The sequence below is a fragment of the Nannospalax galili genome, unplaced genomic scaffold (genome assembly GCF_000622305.1).
Source record: "Nannospalax galili isolate Female #2095 unplaced genomic scaffold, S.galili_v1.0 scaffold691, whole genome shotgun sequence".
Lineage (NCBI taxonomy): Eukaryota > Metazoa > Chordata > Mammalia > Rodentia > Spalacidae > Nannospalax > Nannospalax galili.
Genome location: NW_008330362.1, coordinates 908,950 through 921,106, shown reverse-complemented (window position 1 = coordinate 921,106; position 12,157 = coordinate 908,950). Strand labels below are relative to the sequence as shown.

The 12,157-nt window shown below is 34.1% G+C and overlaps 1 protein-coding gene across 1 annotated transcript in view; it reads right to left on the bottom strand.

Annotated features, from left to right (window-relative positions):
* Smc4 (structural maintenance of chromosomes 4) overlaps window positions 1–12,157 on the bottom strand; it is a 38,821-nt gene that overhangs the window by 24,326 nt on the left and 2,338 nt on the right. Inside the window, exons 4-9 of the mRNA XM_008847294.3 lie at window positions 11,732–11,923; window positions 9,993–10,169; window positions 2,668–2,832; window positions 2,372–2,499; window positions 915–1,055; window positions 155–305 (exon numbers count right to left, since the gene is read on the bottom strand). Of these exons, the coding sequence (XP_008845516.1) occupies window positions 155–305; window positions 915–1,055; window positions 2,372–2,499; window positions 2,668–2,832; window positions 9,993–10,169; window positions 11,732–11,923 (954 nt within the window). The remainder of the gene's footprint in view (window positions 1–154; window positions 306–914; window positions 1,056–2,371; window positions 2,500–2,667; window positions 2,833–9,992; window positions 10,170–11,731; window positions 11,924–12,157) is intronic.

Genomic DNA, 12,157 nt, shown 5'->3' with positions numbered 1-12,157 from the left:
CAAGGCATTCATTGAGATAAAATCATGTTCAGAGTTAAAACATTCAGAATCCCACTTAATTCTTTTCAGTAACACGAGGCAAGTGCATTTGTAAAAAACAGTTAACTAAATATATTTAGATATGAAAACTTCAGGATTTTTTTCCAACACCTACCTTTTCTTTATCTTTTTGGAACTGCTTTTCCAGCTTTTTGGTTTTACTTGTAGCATGTTTTAATTTTTCCCTAACTTGCACATCTTCCAAATCTAGCTGTGTAAATTTTTCTTTATTTTCTTCAATAAATTTTGTAGTTTTATTGAGATTCCTATTAAAGAAAGCAAATTATTAGTCATTATTTTGGATGTTTATCTTAAACGTCAAGCTCTAAACACTTTCTGGTATACTTCATCTACAAACATGTCAAACCTCTTATTAGACAGGATCCTAAAACTTCCAAGTGGATTTTCTATCCTAGTTCAAGACTTAAACTTTTTACTATGAGAGTTGTCTTGTTTTTCTAACTAGAATTACTGTATTTTCCAGAGACTATGGTATCTAGGCACATAAAAAATTTTCCCTAAAAGTAAAAGATAGACACTTTAAGTCTATTTAAAATAATCAAATTCTACCTCTGAATCAAACTTGTAAACTAGGAGACTAAATTATCAAATGGAATGCTTAAGTTTAATTCTGAATGCACTGTGCCACTAGGGGGAAGCATCCCCTTTGTATGACTTCAGAGGGGTACTTAATCTGTAACAATGAATTTGATACAGGTATATGTATATATATATATATATATGCACAAAAAGAAAGAGTAGTTTATATGCTGTCTGGAAAATATATTACACTCAATGTGTTAGCAATAAGCTCACATGTAGACACAGGACAAAATTGAATCTAAATACTTTAATACTTTCCAAAAGGTTATTACTTCTCAACATCCTTTAGAGCTGCATTCTTAGCTTTCATTTCAGTTGATAACATATTGCTCTTCTCAGTAATTTCTTTAGTATTTTCATGAATTTTTTCCTTCTGAGTTTCCATTTCAGTAATTCGTTTCTGTAGATCATAACTAGGGGGAAAATTAGAGATTGTAAAATGCCATTTCTAAAACCGTACAACTAACTGTCTTAGTAAAATCAGATGTGTCTGAAATATTCTTAGTCATCAGTTTATAATTGGTCTATGAGGGTGTTGTACAATCTCTGGGTCAAGGCTAGATAGAACTTAGGAACAAAATAGGTTCAATGTAAACAAATTAATCTGCTATTATATGAATTTAATAGTATAGTAGTCTGTAGATTTTTTCGGTTTCAGTTACTTATGATAGACCACCATCTGAAAATCTTAATGATAAATCACAGAAACAATTACTTTTAAGCTACATGCTGTCTAGTACTGTTAATCTTTTTGTTGTTGTTCAGTGTACCAACAGTAAAACACACTAACCCTCTAGTCACCTGGCACCCATACTGATGATCAGAATTAATTCTCAGGATATGCTTCTTTTCAATGAACCCTTATTTTATTATCTAATAAAAGTAATGGAGGCATTAGGGCATTAAATAGGGAAAGAGGGGTCAGGGATATGGCTCAGTGTATAATACCACTTGCTCTGCAAACACGAAGATCTGAGTTTGACTACCCACTTGGGCAACAACCAACCAACCAACCAACCAACCAACCAACCAACCAACCAAACCAAATACGTGAATGGCTATATATGCCAGTTAAGCTCAGCATTGAGGGGAAGAGGGTAGAAGAGAAAGGAGGATCCCAAGAGCTTGCTGACCGGCTAGCTGGAACAGTGAGTGTCTACTTTGGTCACAGATCGTGTCTCAGATAGGAGATAGCGAAAGATACCTGATGGCTTGCTCTACTCTCTGTATGCCCCCATGGGTGTGCACTCCCACACATTTACATGTATTACATATTCAGAAAAAAACTAGGGTCTGTAAAATGGCTCAGAGAGTAAAAGAATCTTATCCCTAGAACCCAGGGTGGCAGAAAAAAGGACTCCTGAAAGCCCAAACAATAAAAATAAGAATTAAAAAAAATGTAGGACAGATCAACTGACTTTTATACATTTCTATAGACATAAATGAAAACACATAATATATGTAAGAGTTTGGTACTACTACCCATGATAACTGCTAGGGTTCTTAGAACATTATCCCTTATTTGAGGGGACTACTGCACACGTACATGAAATTACTACTAGTAATACATGCCTGTATAACCCCCAACTCAAAGTAGGGCACTAAAATCGAGTTTATCACTTAAAATGATTTTTAGAAAAACCTTTCACATCAGTGTTCGTATTACTATAGGAAAAAAAGGTTTGATTTGATGCTTAGAAACTTACATAAAATCGATTACAGTACTTACATGTAATATTGACAAACATGATTCTTTTTTTTAAATATTTCATTTTCCAATGTAAGAAACTCAATGGCTATGTTTTTTTCTCCCTCTAGGGCATCTTTTTCCTTTTCCACCATTTTAACTCTGTTTAACTACAAACAAAGATTTAAAAATTTAACACATCATATACAAAATACAAAAATATTAAAGAAAGTATTTCTTCCATAATTATAAACTATTAAACATAAATATTTGAGTCAATAAAATTAGTTTATCCATCAACAAGACATTCTCGCAACAAGTGTCGACAGAAGATTCACCTTCTCTCCTCTGTGTTCATTTAATATTTCAACTCTCCGACACAAGACTTTAATAGGTTCATTTAGCCGTCCACAGCCAATTATATCTTCTAAATATTCAAGCATACCCTCGTCGTGCTCAGTCTGGCCTTTTGGTTTCATCATTGCAATCTGTTCGACTTCACCCTTTAAAAAGAGTCACATTTCATACTCATTGTACATATGTAGCTAAGTCAATCTTCAGTGAAAATCGGGGTAATTAACAAATCCAATAGCAGAACAACTAACTAAATGATGCTCATCAAGTAGCTTTGCTTATGTAATAGGTGAGAAGTATGTATTTATATTCCCTTTCATATGTTCTTATAAAATTAAATACATACATTTGTACTTATACAAAGTCAAAGCTTCCCTATCTAGAATGTTTTCTTGATATAAATAAAACACTTTTCTATTAAGCAATAGTCAATGAAGTACAATACCAATTATTAAGATATATACAGTTTCTCTATAAACCTGGTTTTAGTTCAACAAGTGTTGTAGTTCATAAAAGCTCACTAAAACTTAAATGTTCTTATTTTCTGAAAATGAGTTTTTACTGGAAAAGGAACTTATTTCTCATAATAATAATGTAAGACCCATCTGACCGCCATGACTAGAGAAAGCTAATGGCAACTGGACAAAGGACAACTTCTGTTTGTAACCAATCTAATAACTGAACTATAATCAAAATCTTAGATTAACCTAAAAGAAAAAGCTACCAACAACCTTAAGGCTGATTGCAAGTAACCATTAGCTTAAAGCAGAGAAAACTGTGTCTGAGCATGTATAGGCAAAATTCTGTTACTTGACAGAAGTTGCTTTCCCATTTTCCATACATAACAGGTAATAGGCAAGCAAGTAGAAAAATAAAAAATGTCTTGTTTTTAGCAAAATGGCTGAGGGCAAGAAAAAAAGTTGTAAACCAAGATATCTTAGTGATTCCCATTTCTACATGTGTATATGACTCAACCTTAAAAAAACAAAACAAAACAGGGGAGGGGCTAAAGACAGCTCAGTGGTTAAGAGCACTGGTTGCTCTTGCAGAGGATCTGGGTTTGGTTCTCGGTTTGCAGTTCCAGGGTCTACAGCTTCTGGTCTTCATGGGCACTGCATGCATGGGGTACATTTACATATATGCAGGCCAAACTCTCATGCATATAAAGTAAAAATATAAACAAGTAGGATGAAATTTGTATCATGCTTAACATCGTACAATCTACTCATTGGCAGGCACACTTTTCAGTAGTTCTGTACATTATCACAACTTCAGTAGTTGATTATCCAGTAGAGCACAATGTGATCAAGTATAAAGTGTAACTAAGCCAAAGTGCCTGTATTTATTTTAATATTCAATGTATTATGTAGACATATATATTATTGTCAGTTCTTCCCAATCTTTGCAACAGTAATCACATTTTTGTTTTGTGAATGTGTATGAGTGTTCTGCCTGCATGTAAGTGTACCCAGGTTATGCAATGTTCATGAAGGTCAGAACTGGAGTTAAAGATGGTTGTTAGCTGTCATGTGGATGCTGGGAACAGAATCTGGGTCCTTTGCAAGAACAGCCAGTGCTCTTAACTGCTGAGTCATTTTCTCCAGCCCCCTGCAACAATAATTTTAAGGTTAGCTAGGATTTGAACCTGGAAGAACACCTAAAGCTTTGGATTATAGTAGCCAACTGTAGTCAGTGAAGAAATTAAGAATCTCAGCCAGAGTGTTCATTTAAGTAAAGTTTATCAATAGTGGCACTACTGACATTTTAGGCTGGTCCTTCTTCATTATGAGTACTGTGCTGGGCATTTTAACTGCTCAATGGTACCCCAGACTTCAAATCACTAGGTACCAGTAGCATTCCCCTATAACCAACTAGAAAAAGCCCAAACAGTCTATCATGGGGCAGTGGGTGTAAAGCTATCCTCACTTGAAGACCACTCATCGAGAGTGTTAAATGTGTTGGGCTGGTGTTTATAATAAAAATGTTAATTGAGACCAGAGCTGCAGATGTGGCTCAATGATATACCTTTTGCCTACCATGTACAAGGCCCTGAGTTCCATTCCCAGCACCAAGAAAAACAAAAAGCAAGCAAACAACTGAGATCAGATGTTCTAATATACTGTCTAATTCAAGCTGAATATCTAAATGTGTCTTTTTAAGTGAATTTTTAAAATGCCAAAGAGAACTCAAATTTGAGTCAAATGGCCATACGGTATTAAGTTTCCATTTTTTCAGACAATGAAAATTGAGATCCGGGGCTGGAAAGACAGCTCAGCGGTTAAGAACACTGGTTGTTCTTACAGAAGACCCGGGTTCGAATCCCAACACCCACATGGCAGCTAACAACTGTCCGTAACTCCAGTCCCAGGGGATCCAACAGCCTCTCTGTCCTCTGTGGGCATTGCATGACACAGGTGCACTTACCTACATGCAGGTAATACATGCATACGCATAAAATAAAAATGATAAAATTAAAAAAAAAAGTTGAGATCCAGTCAAATTGTGTACACACGTAAAAATATTTCTAATAGCATCACAGATTTCCTGGCCAAATTACTTCTGGCAGAAACAGAGTATAGATATTACGGAATAACCTTCTTTTATCCTTTATTATGGTAGTTGCTTTTTTTGGGTAATTTGTTCCTTCCATAATAAGATTAAGGATATAAGGCCAATTTCCTTTCTAATCAAGTTGCTCAGTTAAAAGCAAATTAAGTTCATTTATGAGTCAAAATAGTTTCATTTTAAGTCTCATACAACAGTATGGTTTAGATTGTATTATACTACATTCTTTTTTTAAAACCAGGTACTCTATTATTGGCTTTATACTACTAAATTAGGGAGGTATAATCTGTTAGGTCTTTAGTTATCTCCATTAGGACTGCTGTGGTTTTTCTAGGACAACTTTGAACTTTTCTTGTGGCTCTTTCTGTGGATGTTCTTCACTTGCTCTACGAATTCCACTCTTTACTATTTCCATTTTGTGCCACTTACAGTGTAATCCGGGGACTGAGATGTGTCGTCCTCTAGGCCCAGACTCACTTTTCAGAAAAATCTATACTATCTGAAATCATAAGAGATTTTACTTAAGGCAGCTTAGTATATTTTAGGAATAATTTTAAAGCATCACTTTAGATTTAAAAGTTACCCTTCCATATCAAGGTTCCAAATCACAAATAGTGATGAACACTGACATTTAAAAGATGTTTCAAGGGGACTGCTGGGCACTGCAGTGCACACCTTTAATCCCAGTGCTCAGGAGGCAGAGGTAGGCAGATCTCTGTGAGTTCCAGGCTAGCTGGGGCTACAGGGAGACTGTCTCAAAAAGACAAGATAAGACAAAAAAAAAAAAAAAAAAGTTTCAATGACTATCTCCATAATCAGTGAAGCACTTCATGTTCTTTGAGAGGACTCAGGTTTAGTTTCCAATACCTGCATGGCAGTGCACAACTGCCTGCAACTCCAGTTCCAGGGAATTCCATGTTCTGGCTTTCACAGTCACCAGGCACACACATGTGCGCACACAGATGCATGCAAACACTTACATAAATACTCAAAATAAAAAAAATCTTAAAAAAGTATGTTGGGGACTAGAGAGATGATTCAGTGATAAGAGTACTTGTGGCTCTAGCAGAAGACCTGGGTTCAAATCCCAACACCTATACGGTAGCTACTTATTGTCCATAACTCCAGTTCCAAGAGATCTGACACCCTTTTCTGGCCTCTGTGGGCATTGTGAAACATGGGTGCACTTAAATACATGCAGGCATAATGGTTATACCATTCCCTGATAACCTTATTTACCGGCATATAAAGGTTAAAAATCAAGGAAGGCAGGCATGTTCAAACTGAAGGGATGGTGAGTTTGAGGATGGCATAAGCCACAGTGAGAGACTATGTCTTCTTAAAAAAATTTTATCTATTATTTTTACTTTATGTGTATGCGTGTATTGCCTGCACGCAGTTAAGTGCACCCATTTCGTACAATGCCCGCGGAGGTCAGAAGAGGTTGTTGGATCCCCTGGGACTTGATTTATGAACAGTTGTTAGCTGCCATGTGGGTGCTGGGATTTGAACCCGGGTCTTCTGCAAGAACAACCAGTGTTCTTAACTGCTGAGCCATCTCTCCAGCCCTGAGACTATGTACTAAAAAGTCAAAATCTAAAAGGAATTAACAAGAAAGATGTCCATTTGTTTTCATTAAAATATAAGTTAAATGAGCTTTAAATTTTCCTCTCAGTTCTGGATATCAAACATCATGTGTCCCAGACAAATATTACCAGTGATCTATATTCTAACCCCTTGGGTTTTAAAATTTTTATTTACCTCAATAATCTTCATTTTTCTATACTTTTCATTGCATTATAAAGTATTTTTTATCTTCTCATTTTACTCTAATTTGTTCTACCAGAGGCCAAGAAATAAAATCCCCCAAATTAATATCCGTCTAAAGTAAGTGCTCTGGCTAAGGGACAGCTTCCTATCTTTTTTTCATAGTTGAGACACTGCATCAGACACCTTTTGAAAACTGACCCATTATTGATAATTCAAAATTTCTTTTCAAATTACAGCCATAGCCTTTTCTCACAACTAAAGAGACTTCAACAAATAGTTTATATGCTACGAACTGCAGAATTATATTAATAAGAAAAGCAACAAAGACACATTAAAAAACACAAGCCACAAACTCAGATCTAGATGAATCCATTCTCTGAAGTAGAAAACAGCAACAAAAAAACTGGTTCTTATTTTATTTCATTTTGTAAAATGAAGCCCAAAACACACAAAGTTGAAAAATTTGAGAAAATCTAGGTCATGCTACCAGTTTCAGCTTTTTAGGGAGTTTACAAAACCACCCCGAGGATAGCAATTAATATAACTTTGAAGTGTAATAGAAGCATATGGGTATTATTTTTCTACCCTTGAATGGAGCAAAAGCAATTGAATCTATTAAGTAATAGTTACTTATGAAATAAATAACTTGCTTTTTCTAAATTTAAATTATTTAGTATGTTAATCATGATCATTGCCCAATTAGTCTGTATATTACACTCAATGTAATCACTTTTATCTTGGGTGCTGATATTATGACATTGTTTCTTGTTTCCTAGCTTGTCTATTCCATGGGTAGTTTTAAGGACAAATGTAAGCCAGTGGTAGAGACACTAATAAAAAAAAAATTTCAGTCTTACTTACCTTCAAATGCTTTACGTCTTATTAGCATAAAAGTCAAAGATTTTTGATTAAGGAGCTAAGAAAAATCAGAGGAACTACTGCTACTTTGTCTCAAATTTAACAGTATACTATTAGTTCTACTTAGCCCAAGTCCTGCTTTTTCTTCCAAAAAAGGTGAGTTTTCTTATCTAAATTTATTCAAATCAAAATGAATCTGTTAACTTGGTATGTTTAATTTTGTATTATCTGGGCAGAAATACTTTTAAACAATGTAATTTAATGTTAAGAGCACAGAGAAAAGTTTAGAAGATGAGGACAAAGAGCATCCTAGCACTTCAGAATCATTTGTCTGAATCTAAACTTGACAGTTTACAATTCTTTGTAAAATTACTCTATAGCTCCCTTTATTACCCAATCACATAGAAATAAGCTGTACAAAAAATTTTACTTAGAAAGCCTAAAACAGTCCACTTAATTTTGTTGAGTCTTTGCACAAGTACAAAATGTTGATTATCCCAAGATAAAAGCAAACAAATAGCAAAGAACAAAAGCACAGTTTTCTGTAAAAATTTTATTATCATTAAATTTAGTATTACAAAGGAATTTAACTTTTTATTTAGTTAACTGAGCCAAATTCCTGAATATGGAAACCAACAAAATGGCACAAACTGATTTAAAAACCAAACAAAAATACCCCACAATGTTTTAAGACTACATTTACATAAAATCAAATCTTTTTATAAGCATATCTGTAACTGATTTCTCAATATTCATTTTTAAATAACTTTGGTTCAGTGAAGTATTGTGATTTTACTGTGTCTGATAATTAAGGGTATTAACATTATATGTCATTAATTGCTTTGTAGGCTTTGTTTATTTAAAAGTAATCATAAGGGGCTGGAGAGTTGGCTCAGCGGTTAAGAGCACTGACTGCTCTTGCAGAGGACCTGGGTTTGATTCCCAGCACCCACATGGCGGCTATGAACCGTCCTTAAGTCCAGTTTCAAGGGAATCCGAAGCCCTCTTCTGACCTTGGCGGCATTGCATGACACGGGTGCACTCACATACACGCAGGTAATACACTCGTGCACATAAAATAAAAATAATAATAAATGTTAAAAAAAAGTAATCATAAAAAAAAATCTCCAGAAGAATACAGATAAAAATATTTGCCCCATTACAAACAATTTAATGTTTGTTACTGGGGACGCTTAGTCACCCCAACAAAACATTTAGTATCAAATCAAAATTTCCAACTTATTTTAAAATCAGCAACCCAAGATACCATAGCATATATCAGTAGCCATTTCACCATGGGAAATATCTTTCTTTTTTATACCTGACAAAGCCACAGTTTTACACTAAAAACAAACCAAGAAAAAAAAAAAGATAGGAAAGACAAAAATTTCTTCCTGTGAAGTTATATTGGCAGAATATACTTTTTCTTAAAAACAACAAGAGCAACAAACCAAAACCAAAACCAAACGAGGACTCTAATAAAAAATTAACATAATACAGGGTACTTAATTTTTAGACTAAAAAAAAAAAGACTTCAGCAGCTGTGATACTTAATATATTTACCAGTTACATTCTAATATTAATAGTACTGGTTTAAGAAATTAGGCTATTGTAAACAAAACAAATCCAACCTGATTTAACTTTCATGTAACTATTCTAAATGCTAAAAAGTTAAATTAGGTGTTTAGGAAAATTCAAACAGAAAAGGACACACTATTAAAAGATCGCATTTAAAAATGCTATCTTAAAGGGAAATACAAACAGACATGATGAGTAGCTGCTGTATCCCTGTCACACTAAAGCAGCACAATAATATTGGTGTTTAATATTTATTTCACTACGCCAATATTTACGTGCTGCTAGAGTGGAACAAGTATGTCAATATATACAAACACAAAATGAACATGTGGTAACAATATAACTGTGAATGAATTTCCTTAAATTTCTAGAGCAGCAAATAATGATTCGCATCTTGACTGTAGCATGTAAACCATGATGTGCTGCTACAGCACTTTAAGGTCTCACAGCAGGATCCATCAAACAGATCAGCCCCCCTCAAGGTTTATCAAAAAACGAAACAACACAACATGAACCTCCAAAGTCCTTAATAACTTACCTGCAAGATTAAAAATCTATTATGGTCCAGGTCAATTCCATGGCTTCGAAGAAGATTTCCAACATCTTTAAATGTCCTTTTCTTTCCACTTATATGATAGACAGAAGTATTATCTCTGTAGGCTGTTCTAGACACATAGAAGTTACTATTGGGAATGACTTCATAATCATCCCCTTCCTGTTTTTAGGAAAAACAAAACCAGAAAACAACTGTTGGTATTAAGTCACAGGTCTGATTCAAATTTTATTCACTTCATACTGCAATTAATTCTATAGATTTATTTTTTGACAGATTCATACATGTAGATAATGAACTTTAGTCCTTTTCACTGCACTCTCATACACACAGGATTAAATGTGCACACAGGCTAGTAGTAGTTCTTTTAAAAAATTAAATCTTGCTTTAGTAAGGAATATATACTTTGCCAAATTGTTTGGTTTCTTTCTCAAAGATTCTTAAAACCAAAAAGCCAAACCACGCAAAGTAGCCCCAAACAAGCCAAAAATTATATTTGTTTGGTAAGAGCCAAGGAAGGTGGACAGGAGTTCTACCACATCTAAAACAAGCATGCCTAAATTAATAACCATGCTGATGGAGTAAAAAAGCTGCTACAGGAAAAGACAACTGAAGGGAAGGGAAGGAAAATAACGGGGTAGCACTGTTTGGATGGTAGTGGGGTAATGGTGTTCTCAGTCATGGGGATACAGGATCGCCTTTGCACCCCTCTTCCTACCCATCACTATTAACTGAAGGTAAAAAGGACTGTAAAAAATCCACAATTACATAAAAAAATCAGTTATAAACACATCTATTTTAACATTAAAGTTCATCTGTCCTTAAATGCTGTCATATAGCTTTTCAATTTTAGATGAATTAAATGTAATTAAGCAGGCAACTGAATAAAATCCGATTTACTGGCAATCTATTATCTAACCTAAATTTTACAACAATGAAGCAAAATTAACATAGGTGCTTCTGGGTCAAGTTCTCTAAATTTAAAAAAGAAAAACAAGCAAACAAAAAACCCCAACAGCTAAGTTACCTAAACCACTTCATTATGTGCAATTCTTTATTTTTGGGTTCCTTTCAGTCATTTTTTGAATCATGTTTTTAAGCCAATCATAAACAGACAAGAAAAAAACCACAGTATCAACAGAACCATGTAAATAACCTGGACACTTTATAATTGTCTCTATTTTCAAAAAACAAAAATGTTAGCCTGCCCCTACCATTTCAAAAAAACTTCATCACAGTAATTCAAAGAGATGAAAGTCTCTTTCATGTCACAGGTACATGGGCTACAATAACAAGCTGGATGTACAATGAAATAAGAGAGATGGTAAAATGAATGATCACATTTTAAAGATCAGGTTATTTAGTCTTAAAGTAACAAAAATACAACTTTAAAAAGGAAGCTCAAATTTATAGTAAACGAATACCTAATTGGCACTCAGGATCTGAACACTGTCAAAGTTTTCTTTCAAAAAGTTAAGAATTACACCAAGCAGTTTATTTAGAATTCATTTCTCTTTCTTCAGTTTTTAATGCTTTATATTTGACAGTTAATACTACATCCCCCAAAGTAAATATGATCACACAAAAAAATGAAGCCAACATTTCTTTTGTTTTAAATTACACACAAATTTTAAAAAAAGATTCAAGCCAACAAAACGTTCTATGTACTGACATCCTTTCTTTTCCTTGAAGCTGCCAACAGGAAAAAAAAAAAAATCCCTTACCTTATCAATTATCTTTTGAAAATGAACTTCTACAGTACAGCTCTGAATATCCTTGTGTTCATCAGAATTGTGTATTAGTACCGACAGCTTCTTAGATCTTATTTTTTGTGCTCGATAGCCAAACACAAAAAGCATGGAATCAATAACATTGGATTTTCCACTGCCATTTGGCCCAATAATACAGGAGAAGCGCTGCATAAAAAAATACATTAAAAAATTTTAAGTTCAAATGGTTGTACTAATACTACTGATTTTAAACTAATAGCTTGCAGTGAAAACTAAAGGCATTTGAAAGTTTTCATTATTAGAAAATGCAGTTTGAGTTTTCTTTCTTTCCTTTAGAAATAGACAAGCAGTTTTTTAAGGAAAAGCACTCTAAGAATGAGAGTGGGCTAGTGTGTGAAGGGAAAAGCACACTCTCCAAAA